This window comes from Mirounga leonina, unplaced genomic scaffold (genome assembly GCF_011800145.1).
Source record: "Mirounga leonina isolate KUSES-001 unplaced genomic scaffold, KU_Mleo_1.0 Mir_507, whole genome shotgun sequence".
Taxonomy (NCBI): Eukaryota; Metazoa; Chordata; class Mammalia; order Carnivora; family Phocidae; genus Mirounga; species Mirounga leonina.
Window position 1 is genome coordinate 3,315,067 of NW_023270789.1, and position 21,988 is coordinate 3,337,054.

Sequence of the window (21,988 nt, forward strand, 5' to 3'; positions counted from 1 at the left end):
AAGTAGGAACTCTTAGTGCCTCCGTTTTGCACATGAGAAATGGAAGCGTGGGGAGGTTAAGGAAGAACCCCAAGCTTACAGAATTAGGAAGCAGTAAAACCTGGGCCTAGAGCCCAGGTCTGCCTGCCTCCAAATCCATGCTTTTAGCCTCTTAGTGCTGTAGATAGTGGCTAAGCAGGAGCCTCCTCACCTCCAGAAATCATCTTGGTATGGCTCCTGGGGGGGGTTGCCCTCCTGGGAAAATTCCTCTTTCCCACCCTGTCCAGACGGATTTTTCACGTGGAACAAGCCAGTGCAGAATGGATAGCAGGCATTCTCACCATAGCACGAACTACCTGCCGGGGCTCGGTGCTCATCTTTGTCTGTTTCTGCCTGTGGGATAAATATAGGGGAGAAGAGATCGATTCGAATGCATGGTTATGGGTGTCTGCTGGTCCCCCCTCCGTGATTGGATATGCCTCTGAATCTGGGATTTGATTTAATTGATTGATTTTAAATTGTTGTGTTTCATGTGGGTGGTACCCAGAAAGTTGAAGCCGAATTAGTTATGGTACTTTGTATTCTTGTGCGTTTTTTAAAACTCAATATAGATAATTACACAAAATAATGTACGCATAATTAAGGCAGATTCGAACATCCAGGATGTTTATCAAAACAAAAGTTATTGGCAATAGTAAAGTTAATCATGATCACGGTGACCACCTTTTGGAAACCTCCTGTGTGTTAGGTGATTTATATACATTGTCTTGTTTGCTTTTTAATCTTTAAAAAACTGCACAATATAAATACCACCGTCCCTATCTTATAGAAGAAGGCACGTAGAGTTGAAGTAATTCGATTGAGTGACGTCATGGAGCTAAGTGAGTAGGAAAGGAGCCAAGGGAGTGAGTGGATCCTTAGCCCAGAGTTCGACTGGCAGGAGGTTTTAAGGTCGAAGCAGTGGAACCAGGGCTGAATGTGGGCGGCCGGATGGAGAGCCGGTGGCCTTGGTATGTTCCTCTGCTTAATGAAAAGGATGAACGCTTACTCCCCACCCCTCTGTTTTGGGGCTGCTTGCTAATATTGCCCTGAAGAGCTCTAAGGGCACATGACGGACGTTCAGCATTTAGCACTGAACGGCGGGAAGATTGAGGTGAAGTAGAATTCCCGAGTCACTCAGCTTACAGAAACTCCTGAGCTGAAAAATCCTTGAACCCTAGCTGAACAGATTCTCTGATAAATGCCTTTATGCCCCAAGTGTAAGGTCATCGTGTTGTGTTTCTGAGGTTCTGATTCAGCCTCAGGTCTTAGACCCTCCTTATCCCACACTTTGTCCTGGTACCCAGCAAAGGGCCTCCAAGGTTATGGATCTTAAAATCCTGGGGAGCAGTGCCCAGAACCAGCCAGGGCTTGCAACAGTGAGTGTCAGAGGGCTTTTATTCTCCAAGGGAACAGCACCTGCATAGCATGACCTCCGCACCCGTTCTCCTTTTTACGTCTGCGGGGAGGGTGCAGGAGGGGCCAGAAAGCCGCAGTGTGGTGCTCTGTCCCTCTTCCCAGAGAGCAGCATCTCCGTGGAGGTGGCCAGCAACGCCAGCGTCATCCTGGAGGGTGAGAACCTGCACTTCTCCTGCAGCATCCGCATGGCGGGCCGGCCGCAGGGCCGCTTCTCAGTCGTCTGGCAGCTCGTGGACCGGCAGAACCGCCGTAGCAATATCATGTGGCTAGACCGGGACGGCACCGTCCAGCCCGGCGCGTCCTACTGGGAGCGCAGCAGCTTTGGGGGCGTCCAGATGGAGCAGGTGCAGCCCAACTCGTTCAGCCTGGGCATCTTCAACAGCAGGAAGGAGGATGAGGGCCAGTACGAATGCCACGTGACTGAATGGGTGCGGGCTGTGGACGGCGAGTGGCAGATCGTCGGGGAGCGCCGGGCCAGCACCCCCATCTCCATCACGGCTCTCGGTAAGTAAGCATCTGGCGGTCTTTCTTTTCTCTTTTTTTTTTTTTTTTAAGATGTTATTTATTTATTTGAGAGAGAGAGAGAAAGAGCACAGAGGGAGAGAGAGAAGCAGACTCCCCACAGAGCAGGGAGCCCGATGCGGGGCTCTATCCCAGGACCCCGAGATCATGACCTGAGCCGAAGGCAGACATTTAACCGACAACCACCCAGGTGCCCCCAGAATCTGGCAGTCTTTCTGTGGGGCTGTGGGGAGACTGCTTCCCTGTCAAGAACCTTACCCCGACTTTTATCAGAGTCCTGGCAGGAAACGGATGGCACCTTCCGAAAGATTTAACTGAAGGGACCGTTACCGAAGTGCAGGTAGGGTTGACGGGCTGGGGGTGCACAGTGGGGCCCCTGGGGACTGGTGGCAGCTGGGGGGCGCTCACTATTTCTGTGTCCGCGTGGTAGGCGTGAAGTTAGAAGAATTCTGGTCGGGGGAGCGAGGCCACCCCCAGGAGTGGAGGGATGTGGTCACTGCCAAAACTGGCCCCCCAGAGCAGAGCCTCTCTCGCCTGCCCCCAGGCTCTCCTGCCCTGCAGGCCAGGGCAGACAAGGGTAGAAAATCCCCCTTTCACCATTTATTTAGCATTTACTATGTTCCTGGCTGAGTCTAAGCACTTAAGCTTAATTGTCCCTTTGAATCTTCACCTAGCCAAGAGCTAAACCCGATTTTACAAGGAAACTGAGTGAGACAGCTTAACTCATTTGCCCAGGACCACAGCTTTTAAATGACAGACCCAGAATCTGGACCAGGGAAGCCAGGAGTGTCTCAAATTTTTTTTTTTTTTTAAAGATTTTATTTATTTTTTTGACAGAGAGAGACACAGGGAGAGAGGGAACACAAGCAGGGGGAGTGGGAGAGGGAGAAGCAGGCTTCCCGCAGAGCAGGGAGCCCAGTGAGGGGCTCGATCCCAGGACCCCGGGATCATGACCTGAGCCGAAGGCAGACGCTTAACGACTGAGCCACCCAGGCGCCCTCAAATTTTTTTTTCAAAGTCTGCTTTTGTCTCGTCCTCCGTAAGTCACGTCCTTAGGAAAGCCACTTCCTCATTAGGATGAAATTAAGATACCTTGAGATTTTGCTAAAACCAGAGAATTAGATTTGCTTCTCACGGGGCAGTTAAGGAGGCTTCTATCAATGTTTATCTGCCTAATATAATCAGTATATTAAATTGTAAAAGGCCAGTCTGCTGCCTGTTTTCTTGTTAGGTCTTCCTGTTTATCAGGACAGCTGTGACATCAGTTGTCCTCAGTGGCTTTGTGTCCCACTCCCTGGGACTGTGTTGCCCACTCTCCTCACAGGTAGAGCTGGTGGTGCTTTTAGACACAGCCCCGTAAAGATGGCAGCCCCAGCTGCTTTTGCTCTCAACAGAGTAAGTACTCTATCCTCCCCACCCAAGATTAGAATTACACATCTTTTTTCTAAAAGCTTAATCCCCAGGATTGGTCCTGCTTCTTGCAGTCATCGTATTGCTCAGATTTCTGTCTGTGGAAGCTTCGTCCACTGGTTGAGTTTGCCGCCCGGCTCAGTCAGCACCAGTGTGGACCTGGGGATGGCACCTGTGGGGAAGCCTCTGGCTGTCCGGTCACGGGCATTCTTCGCATACTGTGAGGTTAGGGACGTCCAAGGAGTGGTTAGCATTCATCAGGAGCGCTTCTCTAGAGGTGACCTCACAGAATCCGCTAATCCCCTGAGATTTTTCCTCCTCACCATGTGTCTGTGGTTCCCACAGTCAGGGTCACCAGGGGCTCTGACCCGGGATTCTGGGGCTTGGTTCTGCTTCCCTGTTCTCTACCCCTGGGGCGCCTCTGGCCAAAGCCATAATCAGGGCAGCCCAAGGGGATATGGCAGGGAGAGTGGAGGGCACCGTGGGTTCAGGTTGCCTGTGACCCACACGAGTTTTCATATTGGTGCAGTTAACATATGGCTCGCTCTCAGCAGGCACCCCGGGGCGATAACAGGTGGGTACCTCCTCCATCTACCCCTGGACCATCGTGATCATTCAGTTAGAGTAAGCCGGCTGCTCCGTGCACCATGATCATGGCGTGTGCTCTGTCAAGTCTGGACAGAGTCCCTTGCCTGGAGAAGCTCTCTCCCCTTCGGTTGTTGAGGCCAGGAACCCTTGGTGCGTGTCCTCTCCCTGAGGTCCTATGTTCCACCACCCTCAGGGCAACGTATACTGCATGCAGGGGTCCAAGTGACCATCACAGCCACTTCAGGCTTAAGGATGGGTCTCTGGGTCTTAACTTTTTTTATTTTAAGGATACATAAAGATAGCTTATGAAATCCAAATTAAGGATCCAGAGTTTTCAGCAAATTATGCCGACCTATTTGCTGACTTAACCTCCCTACACAAAGCCAAAAGATTCATTCTGTGCCTGGTCTTTTACCCACAGAATTTAAAGTACTTTCCTTTATGTGTATTTTGTTTCTTCAGCTAACGACGTATTTAACAAAACATGGCACGGGCCGGGTACTATTCCATGCCAAGTATGCTGCAAATATGAACTCATTTCATCCCCACAAGGACCCATTTTACGGATGGGGAAATAGAGGCAGAGAGAAGTGAAGTAACTTGCTCACTGTCACACAGCTAGAAAGTGTCACAGTCGGGCATCAGGCTCAAGGGTCTCTGCCTTTAACCACTTCCCGTGGGTAATGCCACCTGATGAGAGCCCTGACTGCCATCGACAAGCAGCTTGACCGTGGGCAATTTATATAACCTCTCCGTGCCTCTGCCTCGTCCCTAAGAAACGGATGGTGCTCCTTCTTGTCCTACAAGGTCATTTTGAGGACTTGGTGAAGTGTGGCATGAGCACGGCCATTGGCACCATGCCTGGCACATGGCGCTCAGTAAGTCCCAGTTTTATGAGCAGAACCAATGTATTAATATTAAGTAGTGTTTCAAGGTGAAGGAACTCAGGTAACCCCCGCTGAGGAGTTGGTATCAGGGATTGGTCAGCTGCCTGTCCGTAAGGAGTACTGTGACGGCAGAAGCCCACCTCACCCCAGGTCCCCACCTGCTCAAGGTCAGGCCACCTGCTGTGGCTTCCTCACTGCCCATCTCCCCTGGATTTCACAAGGAAAGTGGAAAAAGGATGGGTGAGCAAGCCTCCACTGGGAACATGAGACACGTCCTCCCATCCGCCTCCCCCTTCTCCAGCCCCAATGCGCTGCAGACCAACAGAGGAGGCGTCGGGGCTGGGGGCTGTGTCCACCTTGCAGGCAATGAATGAAGTTGGCTTGGGGGCTTTTTTCTCCTATTTAAGCATGGGATCCCAAGACTTCTGGGAATGGCTCTGCCTATAAACCTCACTCCCTGGGAGGGGGCTGTTGGGAGGCAGATGGACATGAAGGTGTCATTGGGAAGGATTTGCTTAGTGCTGCTCAAGGAGAATTGCGTCTGGCCTCTGTCTTTGGGCTCGTGCTTCCATATGAGAGCTAAAGTAACCCTGGCCTGGGCATCAAGAGAGACCCAGAGCCTTGGCTCTGCTCCGCTAGCTTTGCCAGTAGCCCCCATCACTGCGGCACGCTGCCCTGAGAAAGCCAGGTGTCTCCCCTAGCTGGAGTCTCTCTGCTCTCCCTCCAGAAACAGGCTTTGCTGTCACAGCCATCTCCCGCACGCCGGGTGTGACCTACAGCGACTCCTTTGACCTGCAGTGCATCATCAAACCCCATTACCCGGCCAGAGTCCCCGTGTCGGTGACGTGGCGGTTCCAGCCGGTAGGCACCCTCGAGTTCCATGACCTGGTGACCTTCACCCGGGACGGAGGGATCCAGTGGGGGGACAGGTCCTCCAGCTTCCGAACGCGAACGGCCATCGAGAAGGCCGAGTCGAGCAACAACGTGCGCCTGAGCATCAGCCGGGCCAGTGACACGGAGGCGGGCAAGTACCAGTGCGTGGCCGAGCTGTGGCGAAGGAATTACAACAACACCTGGACGCGGCTGGCCGAGCGGACCTCCAACCTGCTGGAGATCAGGGTGCTGCAGCCAGGTCAGGGGCTGGGCGCGGGGGCGGGGCGGGGGGTGCTGGGTCGTGGGCGCGTGCCCCGGGTGCCAGGCACGCAGGGACGGAGGGGGCGCACATCGAGCGCTCGGCCGGCCTGCTTTCTCCGCCTGGAGAAATTTCAAAGCTGGAGGTGACTGCAAGATTGCCATTCGCTGGCCTGGCTGGTCCGTGGCTGACTACTGCATTTGTTTTCTCCCTCTGGTTGGTTGGCGTCGTTGTTTTTGAACCATTCGAGGATCAGTGGCAGTGGTTGGGTCTCCTGCTTCTCGGTCCTTCAGCGGGTGCTTCCTAAGAACAAGGACCCTCTCTTGTCCAACCAGGACACCGCTGTCGGGCCCGGGGAACTTGCCACCCTTGCGGGACGTTACCAGCATTTCCCCCATTGTCCCTATAATGTCCTTTATAGTTTTTCTTCTTTTTTTTTTTCTTCTTCCGAACCAGGATCCAATCAGGGATTACAAACCACTTTTAATCGTCATGTCTTTTTAGACTCATCTCCTGTAATCCTTGTGACAGTAGGCATGGAGGAGGGACCGTTGTCCCCTGTTGGCCGATAAAGAATGTTGAACGTGAGAAGGAACATGGGAGGGAGGCACTTACTGAGTATCTCCCTTGTGGCAGGTGCTTAGGGTCCCTGGTTTTATGATAATTTCACAACAAGCCCAGGAAAGATTCCATGACTAGCCCAGGGTCGCCTAGCTCGTAAAGGGTTGAGGGAGGGTTTGAACCCTTGTGTGCCTTTTCCCATGCCCTGTCCTGTGGGGGGAAGAGAGGAGCAGGACACTCTGCAACCGCTCCTTCATTGGACCCTTTTCCTAAGTATATGTGCTTTTATGGTGTCCCTGGTGTCTGTCCCCCCTCCTGCTTGGTTGGAAGCTGGTGGAAGGTGGAGCCCAGGCTGCAGGTGCTGTTTAGCTGCCGCCGCCGCCAGACCCCCAAACAAGAGAGCACAGGCACCCACTCGGTGAAGGGAGGTGGGGATGAGAAATGACTCCGCAAAGACGTTTTTCTGACTTTGTGACCTGCCCACTTTGCAAAGATGGTTTGAACACCTGGCAAAGAGGATTTTTCTGCCCACTCACAGCCGTGGTTCGTGTCCAGCCTGGTCTGCTCCACCACATCATATGGTCACAGTGGTGTTGTCTGAACTTTTATCCTTGGCCTCTTCTAACCCCATAAAAGCCCTGTTCTGCACCAGAGTTTGGGACAAGCAAGTTGTATAAATGATGGGAAGGGGTTCCTTGGTCAATTACAGCCTAAGCCTGGGCAACAACAAGCTCAGGGAAGATGCTGTGCTGCTTAAGTGGATTTTTGGGTTAATGGAGGGTTAAGCAGAGACCCCATTTTGTGTGACCTCTTGTTGTGGAAATGCCGAGGGACACACTCGCCTGCCTCACTGACTAGGACGTTCTGATTGTAATTGCACATTTTGTGGTCTCCTCTGGCCCTCAAGGCCGGGTTGTGAGCCACGGTGCCTGTCACATGGTTCTGCAGCTGTAGAAGGTAGGCTTAGCACTGACCCCAGGACCTTGCCTGACATTGCCTTTTTGAATCAGTTCCTCATACTTGCTTGTTTCCATCCCTATCTGGAATCTAAGGCTGGAGCACATAAGGGAAGGCTTAGGAATTAGCTCATCGAAGTTCAAGTTACTTGGATTCTGATTGATTTGTGGGGTTACTAAAGAGAACAAGGGATATAAATGTGTTAAGTACCTCTCGGGTGCCGGGCTTTGTGCTTACTAGCACCTATGTTTTTCTTAAAAATTCATCCAGCAGTGAAACAAGGTAGATGTTTGTATCCCCGTGTGGTTTCTCTGCGAAGAAACCCACGCTCCCGTTGCTTAGGAGGCACGATGGCGGCAAACCAGCTTGTCAAGTGGAAAACCGAGATTGCAGCTGCTGGTGGGCCATGGTCTCCTCGACTTGCAGAGTTCTCTCCATTTTCCATCACACCATCTCATTCCTCCTGGGTGGAAAATGTAGCTGGAGAGCTAGGGGGTGAGGATCTGCTCTGAGGACCGTCTCGGGTCTTTGTGGCTTGTGCTGAATTGGTTTGTGCTTTCACTGTTGAGAGAGAAGGAGCTGCACTGGTGCGGGAGCCTTGGGAGGGGCTGTTGGTCACGTGGCCAGTGCTCAGAGGTGAGCAGGAATGCACCCCAGAGGCCCTCTGGAGGCTGCAGGGAGCCCGGGTGGGTGCTGGGGCCGCACGCCACCGCCGGGGAGTGGCTGACGCGCCAGGGAGAGTGCATCCCTCTTAATGTTACCATCTCTCCTCTGTTAAACATTTATGCACTTAGCCCTTCGTCTTTCCCAAAGAGCTTCATGTTCGTTTTTCCTTTTTTCCCCCACACACTCCCGGTTGGTGCTGCGCCTTCATAGGGGGGAAGTAGAAGTGGAAAATACGGGGGCTGACTGTGTCAGACACTCGGCGTCTGTGATCTCATGTTGTCTTCACCCACTAACCTGGGAGGAGGCTCTTGCTGTCCCACTTTATCAATGAAGTAACTGAGGCTCAGAGAAGTTCTGACTTGCCCAAGTCAAATAAGTGGAGGGTGGGGGGTGAGGGTTGGGATTTGAACCCACGTGTGCCTTGTTAAAAAGCAGTGGGGTTGGATGACGAAAGGGGGACTTTGACTTTCTTTAAGGCCATATAGTTGGAGATTATGCTTTCTGCATTCAGTTAACAGCCTTATTAATGGAAGAAGTTTCTCTTTGGAGCTTGCTGGCATGGCGGAGTCTCGGCATGGGTGGTTGTAGCAGTAAGAACAGAAACAACGACACGGCAGCTAATCTTTATGGAGCATTTCTTGTGTGTCCGTCACCATCCTGAATGCTTTATACGCAATAGCTTACTTGGTTCTTATAATACCAGCTTTTGCCCATTTTATAGACGAGAACACTGACACAGACCTTAAATAAATTATCTAATGATCCATAATAATAAGAGGCAGAAGCAAGATTTAAATCCAGATAGGTAGTCTGGCTCCAGAACCCAAGCTCTTAATTTTATTATATTGCGTATTTTCGAGACGAATATATATATATTTTTTTTTTAATTTTTTTTTTTTCTCTTCTCAGGAATCCTCTTTGGTACCAGGTACTTTTATTTGACCTCTCTTCTCTCTGGTTTACCATCCTTGATTTCCTGACACCCATTAGCAAATACTTAAGTTTGTTTTTTTTAAGTTGGGGTCACGAGGTACCCGTAGAGGTTCCGGTCTGCTAATGGTGTAGGAGTTTAATTTATGCCTCCTCTAACTCCCGTTTCTTCATACTTCTGCCACAAGATGGCTCCTAAGATTTGGGGATACTAGAGCTCAGAACCAGTGCTGGCTTCTCTTCTTTCTGCTCTCCCTCCATTCCTTGCCCCTCAAAACAGGGCTTCTTATCCCTGCTCTGGTGTTTTCCCTAGGAGCGTCCCCCACCACCTGCCGCCACCACCTTTTAAGAATATTTTGTCAAATATTCTTATTCCAACAGAATCATAGAGAAACCCAGGGACTGTTGGCTCTCTCGTGCTGGTCCATGTATCAGCCTTTCACTGCTCATGTCACCTGCTCCCAAAGGGCTCTGTGTGATCTATGCCCCAGACCAGTCCTTGCCGGGGCCACCTGCTGACCTGACCACATCACAGGTGTTTGATTCATTAAAATCTCTGGCTGGATGGCACGATTGATTGTGGATCTATTATTGACCATTCTTTTTACCTACTTCCTGCTCCATCTGCACGTCCCCAAGGAAATCTTCAAGGAATGCCATCACTCCCATTTTGTTGATTTAGCTTAGCCTGACTTCCATCGATCACAGGGGGTGACCCCCAAGGGCTTTCAGGCAAGACTTTAAGCCAGTTCAACATACTCGATTCTTCGCTCTTAATCAATTCTTTTTTCTTTTAATTTCCAAGCATCACTTTGCTTCCTTCTGATTTTCTTTAGCACCAAAACACACCCTCCAATTACATATCCCTAAATACAGAAGCAATAAGGGAAATGTCAGCACTGATTTTCCAAATGTTTATGACCCTCTCTTGGTCTGGCTATTAAATATTGCACATTCGCATTGACAAAGCAATAAACAAGCTTCCAAGAGGAGAGTCTCCGGTGTAGAAAGCCGACTTGTCAGTGGGTGTATTCTGCTGGGATTTTACTGATGGGTAGTCAGGATGAATATTTAATACCCTGTGGATGCTGCCAAATCCGTTTTCTCCAATTTCTTATTGCTGACCTGGCAGATTGGGAGGGCTGAGCGCCTTTTTTTTTTTTTTTTTTTTTTTTGACTTGCATGGGTCCAGGGCGTGTGAACAGTGGCTGTCCTTGTCACAGTCTGGTGAGTGACAGCCCGCCTCATCCTGAGTGGGATTGGCCCCTACTTTCTTTTAGGAGAACCTGGGGTTCATTCTCCTCGCATGCCGAGTGCATGTGGCTTCTGCCTGCTGAGTGCTCAGAGACAGTGAGCAGGAGTGCCAGAGCCCTAGGAGAGTCCCCAGCCCTCCCGCACCTCCTCAGGCCCCGTTGTCATGGTGACGCCAGGTGCACCTGTTTGCAGTCAGCGCAGAAGGGTCACTGCTCTGTCTGCAGACAGGTAAGACAGACAGGGCATGTCTGGGTTACTCCTAATTAGCTGTTTCCACTTCCAAACTTTTGCTACTTTCTCCTCAGTCCTCCCTCCCACTGCCTTCTGCAAGCATGTTTGAGCACCTACTGTGTGCCAGTTTCCATGCTGGGTGCTGCAGCTGCAGACGGGTGTGGTCCCGTTCCTGCCTGGCAGGCTGTCCTGCGGCTTGGGAAGGCGGAAGCTCGGGGAAGAGTCACAAGGGTGGTGGGAGAGCCGGCTTGGGGGATGTGCCCAAGGAGGGAATCGGGTGGCATGGGCGTGGGCAGCGGGACAGTCCAGGCTTGGAACAGAGTGTACAGAGAACATCATGGAGGGAGGAAGCAGCACGCATGTTTTGATATGACTGAAGCATCGGGTCAGGGAGGGCTCTGGCCCCAGGTATGTTGGCGAGGGCCAGGGGAGCCCCTTTTATTTATTTTTTATTATTATGTTAATCACCATACATTACATCATTAGTTTTTGATGTAGTGATCCATCCATCCAGTTAATCACCACACATTACATCATTAGTTTTTGATGTAGTGATCTAGTGATTCATTGTTTGTGCATAACACCCAGTGCTCCATGCAGAACGTGCCCTCCTCAATACCCATCACCAGGCTAACCCATCCCCCCACCCCCCTCTCCTCTAGAACCCTCAGTTCAGGGGAGCCCCTTTTAGACACCACAGCGTGGAGGGTCATCATATGTGCTGGTTAAAAGCAAGGACAGACTAGGCCGCCTGGGTTTGAATCTGGGCTTTACCACTTACCAGCCGTGTGACCTTGGCCAGTATCTCTAAAAGTGGGGATAATGATACTTATTTCATAGATCTGGTGGGGAGCAAGTAGTCAATATTTATGAAGTGCTTACAACAGTGCTCAGCACATAGAAAGGCATCTATAATTTGTTAAATAAGACATTTTTCTCTAAACTGAGCAATCAGGAGTTCTGCTCATGCTCAGATCATATAATCCTTTTTATAACAATTTAGAATAGTCCTTTTACTACTATTAAAATGAAATTCCTAGACAGTATAACATTCCTACTCACATAATCTTTAAAAATTGTTACAGTGCCCTCATTGTGGAATAAAGGATGAATTTTTTAAAAAGTAGTTCATAACACAGTGATGTGTTGTAACACGTCCGTGCTCAGGGACAGCTATCCTGGGCAGCCACCCTGCTGCCCTGTCCCTAGAAATACCGACTGAGCATCAGGCCCCTCTGCCCAAGCGGCGCTTCTGTCCCCTACACGCTTTCTGAAATCCTGAGCAGCTCTTGCAGCAATGCCAAACAAAACAAAGGAAAACCCTCCCTTCATTTCCCTGGTATATATTAAAACCATGCAAAATTAAAAAAAAAAAAAAGTATTGTGGTGATAGTAAAATGAAAGTAGGTTCTGGGCTCAGGGACAGAGTTTTCCCCCACATGAATGTCGTTTGAAAGTCATGCAGGACCCGAGGCAGAGGTTTGTTGCATGGAGCCATCCCAGACCTGGGTTTACATCTATCGCTGGCTCTCATCCACTGAACACCCCCCGCCCCCACTTCCAATCAATGCGACAAGGAAAGACCTGCCCACAGATTTCCCTGGTGTCCCTGGGGGCATTGCTGCCCTGCTGAAAACTGCTGTCCTGAGGAGCCACAAGCAAGTCCTAAGCTGGGAGCAGCGAGCTCCTGTTTGCGGCTTGGGAAGCTCCCCCTGGTGCGGGCGGGGGCTGGAGAGCTCCCGTGCAGGCTGAGTGTAAGGCTGGGCAGAGCTTCTAGGGGCTCAACTAGGGCATGACCATGGGGAGAGCGAAGAGCAGGGGCTTGGGGTGTAGGGACTGTAGGGTGTAGGGGCTGCTTGACGGGCAGGTGTCTTTGCCGTCTCCTTCTCTGAGGGTGGGATGGACACACACACACACCACACACACCCCCATTCATTCCTCCCCCGTAGCTTTCCCTTCTTGGCAGACTTGCTTCCCTCAACCTGACAGACGTCTGCTGTCCAGCCACTGGCCCCCCTCTTTGCCTCACTCTTCTGATCACTGTCACATGTCTTTAGTAAAGCGCAGTGTTCCTTCTCTCTCCTCTACTCCTTCACTGCCTGAGTCTCCTCACTGTCCTCTGGCTCTGCGCGCCCCCTGCACAGAAGCTGCTCCATCCTGGGTTACCCGCGGCCGCCTCAGCACCACACCTGTGGCTTCTCAAACTCCGTGTGCCTCAGACTTCGCTGGAGGGCTCGGGAAACTGCCCCTCGCTGCCCCCCCGCCCCCGCAGCTTTGTGATGCAGCGGTCTCAGCCAGTCCCCAGGGGATGCTGATGCTGGAGGGCCCCGGAGGGCCCCCTGAGAACCGCGGATGGTCAGCGGCTGGTACGCGCTCCAGGCCCCTTGCAGTGCGGCGGACGCGTACCGTTCTGACTTCATCTGCAGGACTGACCACTTGCTCTCCCCGAATGTGGTGCACAGAGCAGTTCCCACCTTTGCTTCCCTGTCCCCTCTCTCGTGGGTGCCCTCTCGCTCCCCTCCTGTGCCTGGGCAACACCTACTCACTTGCTTTTCAAGGGCTGAGCTCCGACGTCACACACTTTGTGAAATGTGCAGTCCCTCCCGTCGCAATCAGGATTCAACGCCTCTCCTTTAGCTTCCCATACCTCCAAAAGATCAGTTGCCTCTTTATTCAGTCATCCATTTCTTAATTTGTTTAGCAAATGGTTGGGTCACAGTCCCTGCCCTTCAGATGCTTATAATTTCATAGGAAAGAAAAGGCCTTTAAAAAATGAACCTCAACGTGAGGCGGCCTGTAAGAGCTCTTGCAGGGTATAAGAGAATCGTTACTGATGGAAGAAAGGAGTTCTGGGGGTGGGCGGTGCGCACAAAGCAGGGTCCGCAGGATCGGGGGAGTTGGCCGGTGAAGCCACTGCTCCCTCCTGCTGCCGAGTCCCCCCAGATGCCTCTCACCACCTGCTATGCGCTGTCTTCGCTGTAATGCAGCAGCCTCTCCCAGAATGCCACACCCATGATCCCGCCCGATGAGAGGCCTAGGAAGGGAACTCTCCAGATGCAGAAAGGGCCCGTCCCTCAAACCGGGCACAGCCTGGCTCCAGGAGCCTGAGGCGCCCCCTGGAGGCAGCACTGGCCTGAGCCTGAGCCTGAGCCTGCGCTAGCAGGTGGGGCCTTGCCCGGCAGCCTCTCTTCCTGCCCCTTCCTCCCGCTGACTCACTGTTGGGGATTAACCCAGCCTCCGTCCCTGGCTTTCCTATGACCTGTGTGTGGTTGCCCTCCCTAAATCCATTCCTTCACAGGGGCCCTGTCCAGGGATTCTCAGGCTCTAAGGTGCGCAGGAATCACCCAGGGATCTTGTTTTTAGAGGCAGATTCTGAGTCAGTGGGTGGGGGGTGGGTCCAGGAGTCTGCCTTTCTAACGGGTTCCCAGGTGACGCCGGGCCTGGGCCAGGGGCTGCACGTTTAGTAGTAAGTTGGTCACTTAGTTTGACAGTTCTGGATCTCATGGTGTGCTTTGCATGTGGCACCGAACCCAGAGACCAAAATGAAATGGAAATAGTAAAAATGTATTGCACGTTTATGTTATACCAGGCTCTGTGCTAAACTCTTTCTATAGACTGTTGCGTTTAGCCGCCACAACACTGCTATGAGGTGTTGTCATCGTGTAGATGAAAATTCCTCCAGTCCTAAAGTGGGCTGTGTCCTGTTTGTCGTCGTCTCCCACTCACGCCTCCCCCCCCCCCCACCTCAGCCTCTACGGAGGAGGATGGCGCAAGCAGGCTTCACAGGGCCCAGGGCAGTACTGGTCAGGACTCGTGAGATCTTCCTAATTAGGCATGGGGGCTGCCAGCTCTCCTGGGCTTCAGGCAAGGCCCTCCCTGCCCTTGAGATGGGGGAGGAAATTCCAAGTGCAGAATAGGAGCTGACCCCTTGCCCACCTGTCAGGCAGGCACCAAATTTCAAAACTGCCTCTCTTTCAAGCTTTTCAACACTTCACAATATTTTGACATGGGAAGGAAAGAAAAAATGGAAATGCTTTAAAACATCTTTCTTCTTTGGATTCTTGTTCTCAGACCACGTGACTGAATTGAGGCTTAGTCATAGGATTTCAGTTTAACATATGCAGTTACTATAGCAATTGAGGTTTCCTTAGTAACAGTTGCAAAAATAATCCAGCCCCAATTAATAATACATTTTAAAGCTCTTTCTACTCCACACTGAACAACCCAGTTTTTTGGACAAGAACCAGATAATTCAGGTGGTATCATTTGTGCTGATATAGATATCATTTGCATGTGGTGAATTGGGTTGGAAGGGAATGAAAAGGGAGCTGGTTGTTTCAAGTATTGTAGGAATCAGATCTGAAAAGTCGACTGGCAAGCTAAGTGCATCTAGTTTGCAGAGCTGGGAAGCTTACTGGTAAACCCTGCCCTGGATTCCCGTGTGCCCTGGAGGACTTTGTCTGTTTGAAGAAGGGAGAAGGCAGGGGACTGGGCTTGTTCACAAGAAATATGAAAAGAAGGGTGGGGCGTGGGACGTAGGATTTCTCTCTCATGTTGATGTGTTTGTTTTTTTTTTTACAGAGAGGGGAAGAGCGGGTGGGGGAAAGAGGGGCAGAGGGAGAGGAAGAGAGAGAATCTTAAGCAGACTCCAAGCCCAGTGAGGAGCCCTTCACTGGGCTTGATCTCATGACCCTGAGATCATGACCTGAGCCAAAATCAAGAGCCAGACGCTCGACCCACTGAGCCACCCAGGCGCCCCTCATATTGGTGTGTTCTTGATGGCTGGGGAAGGTCTGTGGGAATGTGAATTCAGCAGTCATTTGTGAGGAGTGTCTCCTGATTCACCACTGAGTTACTTGTTCTTAGAGTTGCTTTTGCAGTAATGGCATTGGGTATCAGATCCCGCCATCCCTTGGCTTGCTGAATCCTCTCTGCCATCCAGAATGTTTATCTGTGTGTGACCAAGGTGTCCAAATGACTGTCTGGGGCTTTCAGAAATTTCAGTTGGGGTGTGAAAAGCTGCTTTCACTGTTAGCTCCCTAGGAGGAACTTGGAGCTGCGTCTTTTTCCTTCTTTAAAAAACTTTTTCAGTAGGGGGACAATAGTGGGTAGGGGAGAAGCACAGCCAGGTATAATAAGGATGGAGTGGGTATGATCCCAGGTTACCTTCCTAAGATATATTTCCTTAGACCTTGGCTTCTTGCCACCTTAAAGGTGAGCCCAGTCATTGATTAACAGGTAGGGTGGCACTCTGGAGTCTGTCCTCCCTCTGGTTTTGGAGCAGGGCGGCGAGGGGAAGGACACTGGAGTTAACTCTGTTCTGTCCCATTGCTCGCCACTTTCCTCTCAGCCTCCTCCCTCTCTCTGCCCCAGGAAGATCACCCCTATCAATCCTTTCAATACCTGCTATCATTATTTCTCTGGCACGCTCTCCCCCACATATCCCAGCAGATATTCGAGTACTTTCTGAAGCCCAGGCACTGTGCCAGGCTCTGGGGGGTGCCGCGATGAGAATGTCCACTAGGCACGATGGTGGTGTTCTTTGGGGTATCCCCGGCACTTAGCATCAGGAGGGGCACACTCGAAATATTTGCAGACTTTCAGAAAAAAGGTTGATCTCTGTCCTCAAGGCGCTCACAGACTAGGGTGGAAGAGAGACTAAGGAAAAAGAGTCGGAAGATATGTAGAGGGTGCTGGTGCTAGCAGTGAGAGGGGCTGCCGGCCCAGGGTGGGAAGGAAGAAGGGGGTGGAAAGACGAGTGCACAGAAGGGCCAGAGGGGAGATGGTGGAAGGAGACAGGCAGAGAGGTCAGCTGAGCAGAAACCAGAGCTCAGGGAGGAGGTGCAGGGGGACTGGGGGCGAGATGGGGGGGCTGGAGGGGTGAGTCGTGGAGATGAGCCAGGACAGTTGGGCGAGAGCCAGATCCTGGGGGACTTTGTACTGTGAAAAGGAATTATTTTTTCCTTATAAGCTATAAGCAGTTGGGTGGGAGCCATTAAACTTTCTAAGCAGGGAAGTGATTGGGCAGATCTGAGTTTTCGCGGAGTCCCCTGGAGGCTGCGTGATAGGAGGGGAGGCAGGGAGGAGGCAGGTGGAGGGATGTTGGGGTGAAGCCGGCTCCGTGCCGCCTCCCTCATGCTGAGCCCCGCTTCGGGGGAAGCCTGGCCGCATTCAGTCCCCCGGGAGCTGTGTGGGGCTCCGCTGCTGAACTGCCCCACCCCCTTTCCTCTGCAGTGACCAAGTTGCAGGTGAGCAAGTCGAAGAGGACCCTCACCCTGGTGGAAAACAGGCCCATCCAGCTGAGCTGCTCCGTCAAGTCTCAGACCAGCCAGAACTCGCACTTCGCCGTGCTGTGGTACGTCCACAAGCCCTCGGATGCCGATGGCAAGCTCATCCTGAAGACCACCCACAGCTCGGCCTTTGAGTACGGCACCTACGCCGAGGAGGAGGGCCTGCGAGCCAGGCTCCAGTTCGAGAGGCACGTGTCCGGGGGCTTGTTCAGCCTCACGGTGCAGAGGGCCGAGGTCAGCGACAGCGGCAGCTACTACTGCCACGTGGAGGAGTGGTTGCTGAGCCCCAACTACGCCTGGTACAAGCTGGCCGAGGAGGTTTCGGGGCGCACGGAAGTCACCGTGAAGCAGCCAGGTAAGGACCCAGGGTGCAGCCGTCCTGGGCTAGCGGCTTTCGTGCAGACAGACTGCCCGGGCGGAGGGCGGCAGGGCTCTGTGGGGCCCACGCTGGGGGTGGGTGCAGGCGTGCAGACCCTCACCCTAGTGCTGTGTGGACTGCTGGCTTTGCCTCGGGCGCGTCCTGGTGCTGTAGGGCCAACTCAGGAAAGCACCCTCCGCTCTGCTGTTAGGGACAGCATCTTCCTCACCAGGTGGTGCCCCAAGGGGTGGCTGTGCTGGGCAAGAGGCCGCGAGGCAGGGTCCCTGGGGGCTCCTGCATCTCCTCTTGGGTTTGCAGGTTGCACCCTGGATCTCGGGCTGGTGCCGGCTCCATACCCAGCATTCTCACCTGGAAGGCACTTTCTGGTCTCCCTCGTCTGCTCGCCTTTTTTCCTTACCACCCATTTCAGCACCCCCGGGCAGGCGGGGAGCCCTTCCTATCTCCAGAGCGGACCACCCCTCGGCCCTGTCTCAGAGCCTGTGGGTGCAGGCCTCATTCTGCTTCCCGACAGAGCAGGGGTGGCACCTGACCTCTCTGAGCACGCTTCCTACCTCCGCAGGACTCCGTTCCATCCACTGCAGGGCAGCCCTACTCGTTGAAAAACCCTCCTCCACGTAATTCCCCTCCAGGTTTTAGATCTGCCCCTGGAACAACCCAGAATGAGTTTGGGTCATATCTTTTCATGCGTGAAGGGGGCCCCTGTCAGTCTCCCCTTCTCCTTGTTAAAGAGCTCTAGTTCTTTGAACTCCCCACACGATGTGGCCTTTAGCTCCCTCTCCATCCCTCATTCCTACATGGCCTACAATCTATTGTGCTATCCTGTCCTTCCTGATGGGATGGGGGTGCTCTGTTGTATTGCTAAGATTGCCCCAATGCAGGCTTCTCAGCACCTCGGTGACACTTATGTGAACCGTTCTGCGGGTGCATTGCCCAGGAAGCTCTGGTCTGCATTATCGCTCTTGGTTTCTCCAGAGACCTCAAGCCAGTCCTTGGGGCTTTTGAAAACTGACAGTTGTCATTTGGCCCACAGATGTTCTTTTAGGTTTCTGTTCTTCCTGTATGTTTTCAGTTTTGGTCACTTTCTCTGCTGGGAGGACATGATCCCTCACCCACCTCGAGTTCCCCCTTAGTCGCCATTCATCCTTTGCCTTTGTTCATTTGTGCAGAAACTAAGAGATTCTCAGTGGATCCTAAATTTATCAAGGGAATTTCCCCATCTGAGACTACAGACTTACAGCGAGCTAACTGGGCCAACGCACAGGGCTGCACGGATGTTTGTCAAAACACATTTAGTGAGATCTCTGTTTGTGGGAATACTAACACTATAAACAGAAAACTCACAGGACATTGATTAAAACAACACATCCCTCCTTTTCAGTGATTTTTTTCGTTTTGTTGTTTTTTTTCTTCCCCTGCTTCTAGTTCTTTTTCTCTACGCACCACCCCTCTCCTTCTTTTCCCGATGAGAAAGAATATGCTTATAGAGCTTTTGGAAAACACACAAAAAGAGAAGAAAATAATCTTTCAACCCAAAGACAACCAGAGTTAATATCTTCATACATGCACACGCACATGCGCATGTATGTATATGTATATTTTCGGGAGACTGGTTATTTAAAAATTTTTTTAAAGATTTTATTTATTAGAGAGAGAGGGTGAGCGAGGGGAGGGCCAGAGGGAGAGAGAGAATCTCAAGCAGACTGCGCTGAATGTGGAGCCCAACTCGGGGCTCGGTCTCATGACTCTGAGATCGTGACCTGAGCCAAAACCAAGAATGGCCACTTTACCGAATGAGTCACCCAGGCACCCATTTTTTCTGTTATTTTAATTTTTTGACCTTTTAATTACAGGAGTTACTGCATTGCATGGTAAAACATTCCGACAGTTTTGAAGTGTAAAAAAAAGTAAAAAGTGCTCTGTGCATGGCCCTCCCCCCTCCTCGGGTATCACTCAGGAAGTGTCCTTCGCCAGGTGCTTGTCTGCTTTTACAGTTTTGTGGGTTTTTGACGCCTCCCCTCCCCCCCCGGTCCAGATAGGCTCATCAGGACCTTTTATGAAATTATACGCATGTCGTCAGGGCATACCATCATTAGGGACACTTTTTTCTCTGGAGGAGAATCTGATTGGCTGAGTTTTCAAGTCACAGGTTCTATCAATACCAGGCTTCTCTTTACTAAGGTTAGATCTGTTCTGTTCCCACCTTGAGAGGGAACCCGAGAAAGTAAGAACTGCAATTCGTAAGGCCAACTCGGGAACATATTTAACTGTCTCATCTGCAGTTCTTTTTGTGGTGGACGGTCCAACATATTCTAGTCATCATGTGGTCAGTTTTCAAAATTCGCTCTTGGTTCGAAAGGGGGTCTCACCTTGTCCTTTTCTGCCTGGCCCTTCCCGGCCGGCCCTTCTGGTCAACCATAGGCTCATGGGCTGCTCTCATTTGGATGTGGAGTCCTCTGTACCTTATGCTTGTTCCCTCCTATGCTCTGAACCGATGAGATAGAAATGGGGGGACCGCTGTTACCATGAACTGCTTACAATCCATGCACTCAGACGCGTGATCAGGGGACTCAGAATGTACGTGGAAAGGGTGCATGTGGGTGGCCTGTCATTCCGTGAGGCTAATATGTCTTTCCTCGCCTTTCTAGATAGCCGCCTGAGGCTCAGCCAAGCTCAGGGGAATCTGTCGGTCCTGGAGACACAGCAGGTGCAGCTGGAGTGTGTGGTGCTGAATCGCACCAGCGCGGCCTCCCAGCTGGTGGTGGAGTGGTTTGTGTGGAAGCCCAACCACCCGGAACGGGAGACCGTGGCCCACCTGAGCCGCGAGGCTACCTTCCACTATGGAGAACAGGCGGCCAAAAACAACCTGAAGGGGCGGCTGCATTTGGAGAGCCCTTCCCCTGGTGTGTACCGGCTCTTCATCCAGAACGTGGCAGTGCAGGACAGCGGGACCTACAGCTGCCGCGTGGAGGAGTGGCTGCCCAGCCCCAGCGGCGTGTGGTATAAGCGGGCAGAGGACACTGCCGGGCAGATGGCTGTGACCATCATGCGGCCAGGTGAGAGTTAATGTCCCCAGGCTGTCACTGCTCTGCGTATTTCCCCTCCAAGTGTCATACTTTATGCGCTGCACAAAATGAGTGTATTAATACATTGTTTGCAGTTAAACTTATGAGCATTTACATTTTGCATTTGCATTCAGGATTGTCTCACATTTTTTTTCCCCTTGTGAAAGGAAAATGGCACATCTGGCTTTGGCCTAAAGTGATTCTATTTCTTAACCAGAGTAGCATTTTTCGATTAATTGTTGCAGAACATAGAGTATTTTCTTTTTAAGAGTACATTCCGACTCAGAAGGTGGTGGATATGCAAAAATCTTGAAACAGTAGCCATGTGGTTTAAAAAAAATTAAGCCTGTGGATTTACAGTGGAAAAGAATTGATTCACATGCTTTAAATAGAAATAGCATGCTTTAAATAGGAAGAGATGAAATTCAATCTCATTTCCTAATAATTTTGTTGGTACCAGTGACTGCTCTGTGGGGCCCTTCTTGTCTTTGTTGTCGTTTCTAAAGTTGCTAAATGCACATAATTACTCGGTAGAGTTATGGTTACCCATTTCAACCCGTAATGAAAGCAGAGGTAAGCCGGATTCCTGGGTCCCCTGCGACATCACATCGTCGTCCATCCTAGTCCCAGCAAAAAGTCAGTGGTCCCCCAGAGGACATGGAGCAGAAATGAACTGGTGGCATGCGTCGGTGTGAGCGCTTTGTCTCGTTCGTTTCCCGCGCATCCCGGCGTTCTGATCAGTGGTCTTTTGGAAGCGTCCGTCACGTTTGCACGTCTCACAAGAGCGGCTCTTTTCGTGGGTGGAGCCTCGCAGCTGTGCCTGCCCCATGTGTCACGGAACACACTTCAGGAGTGAATACGCCCTTTGTTCCGGGAAAGGGGCATTATCTCACTGCTCTGTGTCTTGCTACACTGGATGGGAAATCACCTCTGCTTTGAGTTACTCATAGTTCCCATGAGCTTTTGTTTTTTTTTTCTTTTTACCGTGCCTAGTAACTGCTGCGTGTCTTCTCCCAAAGGTGAAATTGTAGAGAGGTGGCAGCTGAGCACTCTTCTCCCCCAACACCCACCCATGTGCGCGTCCCCACACTAGGGCTGCAGGGAGACTGGGGCGGCGGGGGGGGGGGGGGTTGGCAGACATTTAGGGAGCACCGGCGGCATTCCTGCCTAACATACAGAGAGGAGGCAGAAGCGGACTTTTTGGGACTTATACCTGAAACAGGAAAGAGTGCTAAAGTCTGCACAGGGAGATGGTTTGGCCTATTCTAGAAGGGGACAGACACGGGCAACCAAATTAGTACAGAGATATGTTAAAGGGGGGGGGGGGCGTGGACAGGTGGATATTAGTTTCATTCAGAAAACTAGCATTGAGTCATTACTGCAGACGAGGCACTGGAAGGAGCCAGGAAATTTAAATTAAAACTCAAATGCTTAAATAGCAAGCATTCAGGGGCGCCTGGGTGGTGCTGTCAATTAAGCACCGACTCTTGGTTTCAGCTCAGGGTTGTGAGATCAAGCCCTACATCGGGCTCCACGCTCAGCGCAGAGTCTGCTAGAGATTCTCCCTCTCCCTCTGCCCCTCCCGCTTGTGCGCGCTCTCTCTCTCTCTAAAATAAATAAATCTTTAGATTGTAAGTATTCAGACAAGAAGAGAAAACAAAGGGAGAGTAGATGGGGAAGAG

At 51.6% G+C, this 21,988-nt stretch overlaps 1 protein-coding gene across 1 annotated transcript in view; it reads left to right on the forward strand.

Moving 5' to 3' along the window:
- The window catches only part of IGSF3 (immunoglobulin superfamily member 3), a 91,158-nt gene that overhangs the window by 64,106 nt on the left and 5,064 nt on the right, over window positions 1-21,988 (forward strand). Inside the window, exons 7-10 of the mRNA XM_034990212.1 lie at window positions 1,540-1,941; window positions 5,572-5,976; window positions 16,810-17,220; window positions 19,890-20,297. Coding sequence (XP_034846103.1) covers window positions 1,540-1,941; window positions 5,572-5,976; window positions 16,810-17,220; window positions 19,890-20,297 — 1,626 coding nt within the window. The remainder of the gene's footprint in view (window positions 1-1,539; window positions 1,942-5,571; window positions 5,977-16,809; window positions 17,221-19,889; window positions 20,298-21,988) is intronic.